We start from the raw sequence: 15899 nt of genomic DNA, 5'->3' as shown, positions 1-15899 counted from the left end.
TTCTTCTGACTTTAAAGTTTATTCTTATTCATTTCAACAAACCCAAACAGTTCATACTTTATCAAAAAGAAAACACAACATGGACAACAGCTGCGGAGGCAGCAGCAGGTGAGTTCACGTTTTCATCGTCAGGACATCTTCTGGAAGACGAACACCAGGTAGATACCTGGACAGGAAGCAGAGGACACATCAACGTTTCACGTGATCATTCGTCCACCAAGGTTTGTCGTCTTTCAGCTTTCGTTTGTTCACTTTCTTTAACATTTTAAAGAGCGTTCACCTTGCTGAAACTAGAAACCATAAATAAAGATGGACGACATGACGACTTTCAAAGTGACGCCAATCACCTGGATCACCCCCTGGTGGCTGGCTGCAGTAAAGGTTATAAACCCTGCCTCTGGCTGCACATGACATCAAAAACGCCATTTTTCTGGAGGAGAGGCATCGTCCATCTTTATTTACAGAACATCAAATACTACTTCATGTTGTTTTTTTATTCTTACAAATCTAAATGTCACAATCGTATGAACCAGGTTCATTTGCAGGTCCGATGTTTTTGAACAGTGAAGTTAATAGAGAAACTTACTGGTTGCTTCCCACTCAGATCTGCTCAGAGTTCCCTGCAAAAAACACAAACTGTGTCAGACACTGAGCTGGAGTCAGTTTCATCAGATGTCTGGTTATAAAACATTAATATGAACAAAACGTAGCTGCTGCTTTATTTCACTTTGTCGTCTCATTGTTTTAATCTCGTTCGTCAGACCCTGTGAGAACAAGCTCTCTCACCAGTGGTAGTTTGACTCCAGTGCTGCTGCAGTGCTCTTTAGCATGGCAGTACTCTCCTTTGGTGTCTGTAGCCTGTCGACCTCCGTCCTCACAGGGAAACGGCTGAAAATAAAACACTTTGAAATGTAGACAAATATTTGATTGAAGATTTTATCACTGACAAGAAAGTGACTGACGCTCCAGTGACAGAGAACTGGTTAAATACCAAGGAGCCCAGAATCATCAGAATCATGAGGTCACGTGACCCGAATCACTTAATCTTTGGTCAAAATTAGAAAAAAATTAGATTTAACACCTCAATAAAAACGACAGACTGTGAAATCTTGAATTAAAGCCTAAAGGTTGCGGACTTGTTCACATTTTCCTCACTCAGCCTGTGCTTGTTAATGATAATTGATGGTTTTACCTCCAGTGCCATCATTTTCATCATGAGGCTGCGGTGATGCTCCTTCTTCACCTTCTCCTCAGAAAACTCGGAGAACCTTTGCTTCAGCACCAGACGCATGTTGTAGCGTTTGGCCATGCTGACACAGGTGAGGAGAAGCAGAGCAACAGTAGAGTTTCTGCATTAGAGCGTGTGCTGCTGAGTGAGCAGAGTGATTGCAGAGGTCTTACGTTTGATTCTTGATGGTCATTATTCATTATTGCAGCTGCGCAAACAGGACGCAGGCGCTGTGGCCTCAAAAAAACAGCTTCTGCATTCATTTCATGATCTTACTGTTCAAGAAGAGGAAAGTAGACGAGGAACTCTGGAACGTCCACCACGTCCTCGAGGCTGAAGTGATACTGACACCCGAACAGAGGGTACGAACCTTTGGACTGAAAAGAGACTTTGAAAACCTCGTTACCAAACGACAGAGAGTCCGACGCCTCCAAACGTTTACTGCAAAGGAGAAGAGGAGACACACTGATGTTACAAATCTAGACTTTGTTGGTTTTCTGACGATCTCCAGTGAAGCTGCAGCAGGACAAACACGGTCCAGTTAGAAAACTTTCTTGTTCTTACACAAGTTCGAAGGCGTCTGGCGTGGTTCCGATGAAGTAACCACCAGGTTTCAGACGCTCGCAGGCGTTTCTCAGCATCACGTTCGCCTTCTGTTCGCTCTCAAACGAGTAATGATACACAAACTGACAGCTGCAGATGTCAAACATCAGCTTCGGGTCGTCGAGCTTCTCGGACAGAACCTCCTGCACACGGACGTCAGAGGAGTCACGGTCACATCTCTACAGGCAGGTATGTAAAGAAATCTACGTGTTCTAATTCTAGCTCAGTGCACAGATAAACTGATCTTTGTCGTGGTTCTACCTTGGCACAGTCGGCGGTGATGAACTGAGCGCTGAAGATTTTCTCGTTAACGTGACTTTTCCTCTTCATCTCTTCATAACGACTCTGACATTGCTCCACAGACACTCCAGCTATGTCTGAAAATTAAATGAATTATTGATTCCTTCTGCTTTTTAATGAATACGACACAAAAAGTGCAACATGTTGATTGTGAATGTGATCTGAACTCAGGATCGAGATGACGGACAAAAAAACCTTGTGACGGACGGGGATCAGACCTCTGCGGCGTCTGAGATACTTTCTCCTTCTGAGAAAACTAAATATAAAATCTAACACTCTGTGACATGACCTTTGAAAACAAGGATGATCTCTAATAGCTTCAATTTAAATATGGATGAGAGTTGCAAACCTAGTGCGCCATCTACTGGTAACAGACAGTAGTGTGATTCAGTCAGTCGGGGGAAGGTTCACAGGTGAGAAATAAAACATTGTACTTACGTGTTTCTTGTTGTTCTGGTTTGTTGCCTCATGGTTGATGCACTGATGTGAGTCGCTTTGGATAAAAGTGTCGGCCAAATGAAATGTTATGTAATAAAGATAAACCAATGACCCAGGTAACTTCCTGTCTGTGATGTCACAGTAACGTGTGGAGGAGGTGAAGGAGCAAACAGCGGAGGAACGGGTGAGGATGCACCTGACAACATGTCATCAGGAGGCGTTAGTGATGTGAATCCATAATATCTGATTACCTGCACAGACCAGGTGACTGATTCCTCCCCTCCTCCACTTCAGAAGGTCTCCTCCTTTCCCGCAGCCCAGATCCAACACAGACACCTGCCGAGAGCCCGCCCCTCGCACCTGCTCCAGGATCTCACCTGTCAGTCAAACAATCAACTGTAGTAAATCCACGTGTTTCTCTCAACGATAAAATAATAACTACGATGGATGAGGAGTCAGTGACGACTGATATCATATCTAGTGCTGATGAACTGATTATTGTTTATTGATCAGTTACCGATCAGGACGCTCTTCAGCCAGTTGTTGAAGTTCCTCATGAAGAAGATTCTGCTTTGACTTCTCGCAGCCAGACCCACTTCCTGTAGACGGTTGTAGTGACTGGCCACCTTCAAACTGTGATCCGCCACCTGACGGACCAATACCACACACACACCATCAACACCTTCCACCGACAACCTATCAAATCTCCACCCATCAAGTCAGTGGACGTACCTTCTTCCTGGTGGATGAGGTCTCTTCTTTGTCCTCCTCTTCCTCATGTCTCCTCTTTCTCCCTCTTTCCTCCCCTTCTCCCCTCCCCTTCACAGTTTCTGTTGCCTGAAGATCCATCGTTCTCTGAAAACACACAAACACGACTCAGAGCAACACGGACTGTAAATAAAGATGGATGGCGAGTCTCCGCCTCCTTGCTGTCGTCTCAACAGCTCAGGATCCACAAGACGTTCTTTGATCATTTCCTTTGATTGCTCAGAGAATACGTTTTGGATCTTGATGAAACAAACGTGATATCGTCAAAAGTATCACACTAACTCTACGATAAAGAGGCGTGTCTGTTGAAACGATACAATACAACTCGACAGTTTGGTTCAAGAAGTAAAAATCATTTTGATAATCAACCAGAATATTTCAAGTGACGAGAAAGTGAAACCATGTTTTGTTCTCACAGGTTCGTGTGATATGAAAAAAAAACATGTTTCATTCAAGGGTGTCAAGGAGAACTACACTACCCACAATCCTCAGCTGTAGCAGCGACGCCTCTGATTGGTGGAGCTCGCTGTTAGCTCGCAGATGAAACTACACGACAGCATATGAAGTATTTTACAGGAGCTCAATCTCAACATTCACATCAACGCTGCAGTGAAGTGAATACACAAACATAGTAAAACTTTTACTGCAGCACATCTACTTGGAATTCATTTAGCTGATGACGTAACAAAGGTTCTGGATGCAGGACTTTTACTTGCAGTGGAGTATTTTAAACGGGTTGAAGTATAAGTACTTAAATGCAGGTACAGACTGTGAATACTTGTACTCAGTTCTCAGGAGCTGAAGGAGAACTACTACTACCACCATCTACTGCGTTTCCACTGCTAACGTTAGCAGCTAGCATGCTAACAGCTCCTGAAGTCAAATGAGACGCGTGTTTTCGGTCTGAGAAGAACCGGAAGTCACCGTAGGCTCGTGTCACGGGAGAACGCGTCACGTGACCGGAGACAAACGGTGAAAGGATCCGTTACCGGTGGAGTTTTCACGAAAACACAAAACAACAACAATGGACTCACGGTGCAGGACCGGCGCACGCGCTCTGAGCAGCTTCCGGTTATCCTACGTCACATCTCCGTGCCGTTGAGGCTGCGTTCATGACGCGTCGGAAATGTCAAACTCCGACTCGGTTGTTTTCTCTCTCCCACTAAAACAAACAACACGATGTAATGAAGCTACTCACGAAGTCATACAATCACAAACCAACTAGAAACCTCCTGTACGACCTTTCAGAGAGAAATCAAACCAGACATACACATTAGTATACGCTCCAAGAATAGGTAAGCAAGGAAGTTGTATTTGTAAATCATGTTTCACGCACAGGGACATTTATTAACAACTTCAACTTCAACTCAGGAAACACAATGTGAATCTATTTTCAAGCAAAATAAAAGAGATTAAAAAGAGTCGAATAAATAAAGAGAATTCATCTGTATGAAAATGAAAAAATTAGTTGAAATAGAAAAATAAGACAAATAAATATAGAGAAATGTGTAAAATAGTACAACAATAAAGTAAAAGACAATGATGTAATGACATTGTGAAATAGTTAAGTTGAAGGGACTTTTGAATAAAAGTGTTTTAACAGGGTTTCTGACAGGATGGTTTTTACAGCGTGAACTAGATGTTTTGAACAGTGACGTGACAGTAACGGACCAACAGGTGGCGCTGTGAGTCTGTCAATAATGTTTCTCTGTTTGTGTCATGAAGTTTATTCAGATTTAAAAGTTCTTCCTCTAAATAAACAACTGACTGAGAAATACGTCAAAAACAAAATACAGAAACTACAGCTGAAATCAAACCTGAGTTAAAACTATGACAACAAAGTTCTTACAGATGCATCATTGATCAATTATTATGACTGTGTTAGAGATGAACTCACTCATATCTAACTGGACATATTCATCTGGGAATGTAAAAAACTGATTATAACCAACGATCATTTAGTATTTTCACTATTTCTCCTCAGCAGCTGCTCTGAAAACAAATCTAAAACCCTGCAAATGCTAACTAGCTTAGCATATCTCAGCAGCAGTTTTATGAACATGGTTTATATGAACATTAAAACCTGGAGCTGGATTCACACTGGATCCTGATGTTTTCACTGACACATGTCAATCACTGTCTGGAGCTTCACACACCTGATGACAGTCAACGCAGCAGTGACGTCTGACGACACATTCAAAACGTACAGAAATGTGTTATTCTGAGGATAATTTGTGTTTATTAAAGTGAATATTAACAAAACTTAACTCTGACACTGATTCAAGTTCTTTCTTTAACTTTGCAACTGGAGAGTGAATTAAAGGAACAATCCGTGTTCCAAATACAAACTGTAAATAAAGATAGAAAACATGTCTCCACTTCCTCCCATTATCCAGAAATGAAGCCACAATATCCAGGAAAGGAACCATCTCACAGGAAACACCTGAACAAACATCAGTGTGGTGAGAACTACCTGAAATGAAAGAAATGGTAAAGCTGTGCCTCGCTGCTGTGTCACCTTCAGCCTTTAAATGTTTCTTCAGAAGGATGCAGCATCTGAACCGAGACACAGTTTCTGTCTCATCTGGGTTGTTCTGTTTTTTTAATGAATCCTAAAGTAAAGTGTTAACTCTAAAACACAGCTGATCTGAAGAGACGACAGCGTCTCTATGATCCACCTGCTCTCCTTCACACCGACTCATCAGCGTCACCATGTGAGGGTTCAGGTTCATGCTGGTGTTTGGAAACCAAGATGAATTGATGCAGACAGACGCAGCGCGCTTTAGTTTCATATCAGCTGATCCTGGATCAGTTTCATACAATGATCCTGTCTGGTATGTCTGTAATTCCTCCTGCTGATGGCGATCTGAGAGATGAGACTTATTACTGTGTTGGCAGACGCTCAGGCTCGCCACCGTCCAGCCGAACCCTCGCAGTCTAGACTTATCTTCAGTTAACCTCGCAGGAATCCAGAAAAACAATACCAGTCTGAAGTCTTCACTTTAATGAAAAGAAAACACCTCAGACGTCGCGTTCCTTGTAAGATCATCATGTCGGTTCTCCGCCGTGGTTGAAGTAGACTTCTACACGAGAAAGCCCATCGTTGTGAGGTCGACTCTCTCTGAATGATTCGGCCCCTGAATCTGGCAACAGCTCAAGTGTTTGTGAAGTCCATGGACTGACCTCACAAACTAGGTGGGTCCAAGCTCAGGGGCCTCATTCCTCACAGGCGTTGCCTTCGTAGACTGCAAAGGCTGAGAAAGCTGAGCAGATTAGAGGTCAGGTCAACAGACAACAGTTCGCGTCATCTTTTCTGACATTGCACTATTAGCTACTTCGCTTGGTCTCCACCACCCACATATAGCTAGTTCGTTAGCTTGGATTGGTTGAATCCTTCGTCGCTCAGGGATGGAAGGATTCATTTGTCTTTTGAAGAAACCTTGAGAAGGGACCGACTAGACGGACTAGCCATGGAATCTGTCTTCAAAAGCAGCTTCTGGATTTGGAACACAGCTAATGTCTTTACTTCCTGTATGTCCTGTATGCACTTCCTATGACCTACGCTCACAGAACATTTTTAAAACTTGTTTTAAGCCAACATTGTGTTCAGAGACGTTATTTTAGCGTCGTCCTCTGCTCCAGGTCCATTCTCCCTCCTGTGGGACGCCCTCGTGGAGACAGAAGGATGAAGGGATGAAAGGATGGATGGACTGATTAATGGATGGAAGCTCTATAAACATGTAAATCTGACCTTACCGTGTTTCAAAGCTTCGGCTGAATGAAGCAGCGCCGCCTGAAAAAGCTTCTTCAACCATTCAACCGACTCCGTTTACACAGAAAGACGTTTTCAGACAGAAGAGGCTTTGATACTCAAATACCACACAACCCCCCCAATACGCCTCCAATCCCCCCATTGCCCCCCACCATTATCACTGTGTGGGTGTGTGTATGTGTGTGTGTGGGGGGGGGGATCTCCAGGGACAGAAACCATTCCACCTGCGTTTATTGCAAAAGTGCACACACACACACACACACACACACACGCACACACACACACACACACACACACACGCACACACACACACACACACACATTGACACACACACACACACACACACACACGCACACACACACACACACACACATTGACACACACACACACACACAAACACATTGAAACACACACATACATTCACACACACACACACACACACACACACACACGCACACACACACACACACACACACAAACACATTGAAACACACACACACACACATACATTCACACACACACACACACACACAAACACATTGAAACACACACACACACACATACATTCACACACACACACACACACACACACACACACACACACACAGTGACACACATGACAGTAGCATGTTGAACTGAACTGATGTTTCTGTTATCGACTCACTGACCAACACTTTAACCTTAAGACCTTGTTTCTGATTGGATGTTTCCACAGCGACAGACTCAGTAAGTCAGTGATTCTCAGAGTCAACCTGTGTGAGTGTTCTCCTGCTGGTTCTGGTGTGTAGTGGATCAGTGGAGGTTCAGGTTCCAGCAGCAGCGTCATTGTTCTGCTCTGATTGTTCTCCAGGTTCTATCAGGTGGATCTGATTCTGCTGAAACTCGACCTGCTGCTAATGAATCACTGTGTGATTGTTGGAGGGGGATTCCCTGAACTGTGAGGACGTAAAGACGCTTTTACACAATCAGAGTTTTACTCTGACCACATCTGTGTACAAATATTTCTAATATGTGAATATGATGAAAATAATTATACTTTATTTATACAATATTTACAATTAAATGTGAGTGTATTGTTCTTATAATATCTAACAAACACAAAGTGATGACAAGAGGATAGAGACACACACAATGTCACACACAGTGACGCACAGACACACACACACACACACACAGTGAACACCCTCTCTCTGTGGTCCGTCCTCTGTGGCGGTGACATTTAGGCAGATATATAAACCACCGCTGACGCTCTGAAGCTCAGACCAGAAGATTCCTGAAGAACTGAACCATCACCTGTCTGACCATCTGACCTACCTGTCGCACTGACCATCACCTGACGGGCATCACTGCATCATGTTCACCAGGTATGTCTTCTCTCTGTGGTTAAGTTTCATTTTCACTGTGTTAACATGTGTTAATATCACAGACTGTAAATAAAGATGGACGACATGATGGCTCCCTTAAGTGAAGCCAAAACATCTCAATCCCCCCCTGGTGGCTGACTGCAGTACAGGTCATAAACCTCCTCCATGTTAGAAGACGGTACATGGACCAAACTAAAAAATCAAAGCAGACGTGAAATAAATGTTTGTCAAAGATGTTTTTGTCTTTTCAGGTCGTTCTTATCTCACTGATGTTTGTTCAAGTGTTTCTGATCAGTTACAACTGAGACTGACTCAGGAAAGTGCATAATGTGGACGGGACCTCGATTTATATACAGTCAGTGATCGTCTTTATAAATAGTCAGTGATCATCTTTATATACAGTCAGTGATCATCTTTATATACAGTCAGTGATCATCTTTATATACAGTCAGTGATCGTCTTTATATACAGTCAGTGATGGTCTTTATATACAGTCAGTGATGGTCTTTATATACAGTCAGTGATCGTCTTTATATACAGTCAGTGATCATCTTTATATACAGTCAGTGATGGTCTTTATATACAGTCAGTGATCATCTTTATATATAGTCAGTGATCGTCTTTATATACAGTCAGTGATGGTCTTTATATACAGTCAGTGATCATCTTTATATACAGTCAGTGATCGTCTTTATATACAGTCAGTGATGGTCTTTATATACAGTGAGTGATGGTCTTTATATACAGTCAGTGATCGTCTTTATATACAGTCAGTGATGGTCTTTATATACAGTCAGTGATCATCTTTATATACAGTCAGTGATCATCTTTATATACAGTCAGTGATGGTCTTTATATACAGTCAGTGATCATCTTTATATACAGTCAGTGATGGTCTTTATATACAGTCAGTGATCATCTTTATATACAGTGAGTGATCGTCTTTATATACAGTCAGTGATCATCTTTATATACAGTGAGTGATCGTCTTTATATACAATAATTATGGTTGTGTTTGTGTTGCAGGAACGTTGCGCTTGTGTTCTCTCTGTTCGTCTTGCTGGTGGATGGAGACCTGGACTCTAACGGTTCGATTTAAAATCATCTGATCAATATCTGTTCTCCTTGATAAATCCCAGTGTGATTGACAGGTACTGTGTCTGTTTTGTGTTTGCAGATATTGGACTACACGCCACGTCAACAGGTAAAGCACACATCTGTCTCTGATCTCTGGTTGATGTATTGGACCTGTCTGTTGTCTCACCGGTTTCTGTCTTCCCTGTTAGATAAAGATTCTACATCTGATGAAGCTCCCACAGGTGAGTCCAGACTTAGAATATTTCCCTGCAGAACACCTTGATCAAATCAAATCAGTCAACACCCGAGAGACACAACCTCCTACTGATTCAAATGTTTAACTTGTACACAAACTAAATGTTTACTCAGGTTATTTCTGGAATATTGTCACATGATCAGTTTACAGAGTTCATCAGATACAAACAGCATCATCTTCAGTTCTGACTGTTGTTGTTTTTTCAGAGAGTATGAACATCATCTCTCCTGATCAGCTCGGTAAGACTCTGAAAACTCTGCTGTATCTTCTAACACGAATAATGTGGATATGATATGAAGTGTGAGCACAGAGTGTAATGTTCTGTGATAAACAAAGAATTCTTTGCTGAAACTGCAGCTCCCCTCAGTTTAACAACAGTTTAACACACACACACACACACAGTAACTCAGCTGCTGACAGAAAAGAAAACATGTTGAATCTGGTGTAACAGATAAATACAGACCAAACACGTGAAGCTTAAAATAACTGTTCATAGAGTTCAGGATATCTTATTGGTCGATCCCCAGGAAATGTAAAAAAAAATCTATCAACATGCTGAAGATTCAATAGATTTAAAATGTGGAGAAGTGTCAAAGTGACTTTCAGCTTCTGGAGAGACTGAGGTTACCTGTGATACGCTGACATCTACTGGTCAACTTCATGAATGCGTCAAAGGTTTGTTCTCAGGCACATTTATCATGGCTGGGTTATGGCCGTAATGTCCATCAACCAATCAGAGAGCGGTTTTCCATCCTCATTATTAGCCAGGTGTGTTTGAAGATTCTCCAGATGTTTAAAATCAGTCTCCGCTGTTTTTAGATGGAGCTCAGTATGTAGGAGGAGGACCTTCAGGTAAGAATATGACGATGACATGTTCACATATTCAACCACTGACATGTTCACATGTTCAACCACTGACATGTTCACATGTAAAATCACTGACATGTTCACATGTTGAACCACTGACATGTTCAGCTGTACACCAGCTCACCTGTTCATGTGTTAATGTGAGTTATGTGTGTTCATGTGTTTGTCATGTGTTCACGTGTGTGTTCACGTGTGTGTTCATGTGCTCATGTGTCCTGTGTTCATGTGCCTGTGTGTGTCATATGTCCATGTGTGTGCCATGTGTTCATGTGTGTGTCATGTGTTCATGTGTGTGTCATATGTTCATGTGTGTTTATGGGATCATAGAGTGAATTGTGTTGATATTTTGCAGACACCAGCAGCTCCAGCACAGAAACAGCAGATGGTAAAAATACAATGTTAATACTAATTCATTCATTTTTTTGTTTGTTCTCATCGTCCATTAATTATGCTTTATGTGTTGTTGTTTGAAGCTCCAGCAGCCAATCAGGTGACAGCTCCTGGTAAGTTATTTTCTTCAACCTCTTACTTATTGATTGATTGATTGATTGATTGTTTGATTGACGATTAATGGATTGATTGATTGATTGATTGCAGAACCTGCTGCAGCTGCTACAAACAGCGTGGAGGACACAGACGGTCAGAACAGTACAACACATCTCACAATGTCACACAAACACTTTAACAAGAGATGTTTTCACTTGGGTCTTTTGATCTGAATAGTTTTCACTAGTTTCTTTTTATCTGAATTGATGTTTTCAATAGTGTCCTTTGATCAGAATTCATGTTTTCAATAGTGTCCTTTGATCTGAATTGATGTTTTCAATAGTGTCCTTTGATCAGAATTCATGTTTTCAATAGTGTCTTTTGATCTGAATTGATGTTTTCAATAGTGTCCTTTGATCAGAATTCATGTTTTCAATAGTGTCTTTTGATCTGAATTGATGTTTTCAATAGTGTCCTTTGATCTGAATTCATGTTTTCAATAGTGTCTTTTGATCTGAATTCATGTTTTCAATAGTGTCCTTTGATCTGAATTCATGTTTTCAATAGTGTCTTTTGATCTGAATCCATGTTTTCACTTGCGTCTTTTGATCTGAATTGATGTTTTCAATAGTGTCCTTTGATCTGAATTGATGTTTTCAATAGTGTCTTTTGATCTGAATTGATGTTTTCAATAGTATCCTTTGATCTGAAATCCATGTTTTCAATAGTGTCTTTTGATCAGAATTCATGTTTTTACTAGTTTCTTTTGATCTGATTCCATGTTTTCAATTTTATTTTCTTGCAGAGGACAAAAGCTCAGAGTCCGAGGAGAGAGGGAGGAAAAAGTTCAGCTCACGCTTGGCCAAACCTCAGAGCCCCCCTAAACCACAACAGCCACCCCCCCACGTCCACCAGAGCCCCGCCCATCTTCCCATCAGCCCCGTCCGTGTCATCCAAAGCCCCGCCCTCCCGTCTCAGCCAATCATTCCTCAGCCCAAAGCTCTGGTGAGGAATCGAACATCAAAGAGGAGATCCAGGACCAACCGCCGCCAGATTTAATATACAACACAGTAACACACACTCCTTTAACACACACAGTAACACACACACACATACAACATGCATGTAGGCAAATACCTGGGACATTCCGCCTGCATCACGTGTGTCAAACCTCCTGGTTTTCATTTAGCCAACATTTGGTGGACAGGTCGCAGTGACATCACTTCCTGTGTGAGGCTCCAACTCGCTGACGTAGCTCCTCACATCTCTCATTGTCAGCAGATACTTATAAAGGTCAAATTACATTTAGAATTTTCGTTTTTATCCAGTGTCTCCCCAATTTTTTAACACGACCCCTAAAATATCAGTGCCGTAGCTAAAATAAATGATTTGTTTTGGTCCTTCACTGCTCCAGATGATGAGGTCACATGTTTATCATTGATGAGGTCATCTGAGGTAAACTCCGTGAGGATGCTCTGTCAGCTGACGTCGGCGGTATGTCCCGGGTGTACGAACATGTAATCTATTACAAAAGTGACACAGACAGATTCACACATGTTCACCTTCTACACCGAGCCATCTGATTGGTTCAACTAATCTGTCGTCTGATTGGTTGACCAGATCGATTACAGGGATCCAGGATCCAGGGGTTGTATTCAAACTTTATTAGTAGAGCATGTTTAGACACCTTCATATCTCAAACAACAAATGTGAAATTGAATTTGAAGTTGAAACAATGATTTTATTCCCTGACAGTTTCTGAAATCAAAGCTGAAATTAAATATATTTTTCATTGATTTTGACTTCGTCCCCTGGACTCCTGCAGACCTCTGAGTATTACATCTCTTCAGTTCATCTGTTTTATGTTTTATTTTCTTCATTCATATCTTCTGGACTGTAGCTGAAAAATTTCATCCACATCATCTACACACGTTCTGTTTTTCTTCTTTTGTTGTATTTTAATAAAGTTAAACTGAAAACACTTAGAGGATCCCTCGAGCTGTGCATCAGATGAATTAACTTTACAAACACCATGTTTCATCAGCTAAAACTTATGTAGAGGCTTCCACCAATCAGAGGACCCCCCTCCCCGGTACAACCCGTCACCCGTCAGTCTATCAGACCATCAAGTCAGTACGTCCCCTTTCGTTCTGTAGGATTAAAGGCATATTTTGAGTGAAATAAGGAGTCGACACCATGGCTGAATATTCAGTCAATCAGATTTTATTTGTCTCATATCCACATATCACAGTTTGTGTCATAGATCTTTCCAAGGTGCAACATCCACTGTTCTTAACCCTGAACAAGTAGTTGAGAAGTAGATTCAAACATTCAGCGGTTGTGATGTCACAAGATTTAAGAAGATTTACTGTCATTTCATAACATGAGGTTCATGAGAGGGAACGAAACTAACTACTGAGGACCCGGTGTACAGCAGTGAAATAGAAACCAAACACCAAATAAGCCAATCCTGCCAACTTGTGGGTTAGGGTTAGGAGCTCAGCAGCTGGAAAAGGCTCCTCAGCAGCAGGTGGCGCTGTGAAGCTCAGACACAGGTGAGCCATATTAGCATATTTGATAGATCCCAGTTAGGAAATGAAAAAGGTTTAGAATTCAGTGTCAACCACAGACACTCTCTCTCCCTGCACCTTTTGGGTCTCAGACACAACAGCTGGTCAATCTCTGGGTCACCGACACAGAAACAAGTCAGACAAGGACACGTCTCCACTTCCTCCAGAAGTGAAACCAGAACATGTCAGAAATTAATGCTGCCATCTTGTGGTGATGATGTCATTTGGAGTCAGATTATGTGCAGGAGTGATTGTGGGTTGGAGCTGCTGCTCGACCAATCCTGAGTGAGTCTCAGCTGTCAATCATGACATCTCAGCCTGATTTTATTTCTTCAAATAACTGATTCAAACCAAAGTGATCAAAAACACTTGAACAAACATCAGTGAGATGAGAACGAGCTGAAATGACAGAAACATCTTTGACAAACATGTCTACTTTGATTTTTCTTGTTTGGCTCCTGTCCCATCTGCTAACATGGAGGCCTCTACTGCATCCAGCCACCAGGGGGCACTCAAGGTCTTTTTGTTTCAGTTTTGGGCGTGAGTGTGAGTGTGTGTCTGGTCTAGGTATTACTCATGTTGTGTGTTACCTAAATGTATATACCAGTCATTATGGGGAGTTAAGTAAGCAATAACTCGTTAAGGTTCCAGTTCGTCTCCAGGAAAACAATGTAATGTCCTCTGAAGTTGTGTGTCTGTCTGTCTGTGTGTGTGTGTGTGTGTGTGTATTTTTTTTTCTTCCATCAACCTTCTTGTTTCTTGTTATTTTACTTGTGCTCATGTTCAGTGACGGTCAGGTTAATAAAGTTTATTTGAACAGGCAGTTGAGAGTTAAACTGAGACTTTGGAAAAGACTCCTGTTGTTGCAGTGATTCATTCGATGAAGTGAATACACTGCCCCAATTAGAGGCTATTTGCATGCTCACACACACACACACACGCCACAATCACAAACACACACACACACACACACACACACACACATTCACACACTTTCACACACACACACACACACATTCACACACTTTCACACACACATTAGCAGCAACTGATTTATTTCAGTGTTTTCTGTCCTCAGTTGAACTTTCTGCTCGTTTTGCTCAGTTTTTATCAAACAGACGAGAATCTGAGTTCACTTTAAAAAGACTCTTCACATGGTCAGTTAGTGTGAACTAACATCTGTAACATCTGTAACAATAAGACATCTGTAACACCTGAAATGAAAAACACTGACTCTGACTGACTGACTGACTTAGTTAGTTAGTTAGTTAGTTAGTTTTCACTTAGTTAACTAACATCCTTGGTGGATTCGGGACCTTCAGATCCACACCACCATGGACGGATTCTCTCCTGAGCTGTGAAGTTGACTCTTGGGGAGTTTGTTTGGAAAACTGCTGACGTCACCTGGATGAAGGGACTTTGCTTCAACAGCTATTTTCATTTCCAGGATTTTAAAATAAACATAAGTAAATAACTTCTGCTCTTCAGCTCACACCTGCTTTGTTTTGGTTTATTTGTTCTGTGTGCGATGCTTTTTATTTCATTTATCCTGATGTTCTCCTTAATTATCATTATTATTTACTATTATTAATGTTTATCAGATAAGTTTCCTTTAAGAATCATCATTGATCAAATATTCTCAGCGTTTCATTTCTCTGTAAAACGTTTGTGTTTTTAAATCTGGACAATTCTACAAGTACAAGCAGGAAGTTGTTTGTGTTGAGTTAAAGAAAACAACAGAAGAAAAGTTTCTTGTTCAGTGATGTGATTTCCCAGAAACTGTCACATACAAGGAAACACAGCAAAAACAACACACACACCAGAGACACACACTCATCACACACACCAGAGACACACACTCATCACACACACCAGAGACACACACTCATCACACACACCAGAGACACACACTCATCACACACACCAGAGCCACATACTCAATGTTTGAAAGGAATTCCAGGAACCAGTTTTAGCTTCAGTCTCACTGTAAGACAACACAAGTGAAGTGTTGGTCACGTTGATGCAGGAGAGTCTTTGTCGAGAGGCTGTAAACCGTCTTCACTCGGAGACACAACACTAACAACGCTAACAACGCTAACAACACTACCAACACTAACTCAGCTCCGACTCTTGTTCTTTTTAATCTAATTTTATTTCCTTGTTACTGTT

At 41.6% G+C, this 15899-nt stretch overlaps 2 protein-coding genes across 4 annotated transcripts; one reads left to right on the top strand and one right to left on the bottom strand.

The window, feature by feature from the left end:
* Positions 1-4503, bottom strand: rnmt (RNA (guanine-7-) methyltransferase). 3 transcript variants are annotated; one of them, XR_011239585.1, is made up of 11 exons: positions 4372-4503; positions 3302-3424; positions 3087-3216; positions 2821-2946; positions 2093-2208; positions 1793-1974; positions 1505-1669; positions 1193-1369; positions 787-888; positions 587-620; positions 1-166 (listed from the first exon to the last, which is right to left on the bottom strand). XR_011239585.1 is itself a non-coding variant. In XM_020107319.2 (11 exons), exons 2-11 carry the CDS (start codon positions 3416-3418, stop codon positions 129-131), a joined length of 1128 nt encoding a protein of 375 aa, XP_019962878.1. In that variant the 5' UTR covers positions 3419-3424; positions 4372-4503; the 3' UTR covers positions 1-128. The 3 variants fall into 3 exon arrangements, 2 of the variants coding, with proteins under 2 accessions (XP_019962878.1, XP_069372679.1); XM_020107319.2 differs by having other exon boundaries at positions 1193-1310; XM_069516578.1 differs by lacking the exon at positions 4372-4503 and adding an exon at positions 3821-4359 and having other exon boundaries at positions 1193-1310.
* A 3960-nt stretch (positions 4504-8463) lies between these two features.
* Positions 8464-12956, top strand: LOC109642503 (uncharacterized). The gene is made up of 10 exons (XM_069516882.1): positions 8464-8474; positions 9501-9562; positions 9652-9678; positions 9761-9793; positions 10014-10046; positions 10627-10659; positions 11027-11059; positions 11148-11177; positions 11272-11313; positions 11966-12956. The coding sequence occupies exons 1-10, from the start codon at positions 8464-8466 to the stop codon at positions 12217-12219; spliced, it is 558 nt and encodes a 185-aa protein (XP_069372983.1). The 3' UTR covers positions 12220-12956.
* Positions 12957-15899: the final 2943 nt, after the last annotated feature.

The sequence above is a fragment of the Paralichthys olivaceus genome, chromosome 20, assembly GCF_024713975.1.
Source record: "Paralichthys olivaceus isolate ysfri-2021 chromosome 20, ASM2471397v2, whole genome shotgun sequence".
In the NCBI taxonomy this organism is placed as follows: Eukaryota; Metazoa; Chordata; class Actinopteri; order Pleuronectiformes; family Paralichthyidae; genus Paralichthys; species Paralichthys olivaceus.
Note: the sequence above shows the minus strand (reverse complement) of the source record. Positions and strands in the feature narration are given on the sequence as shown.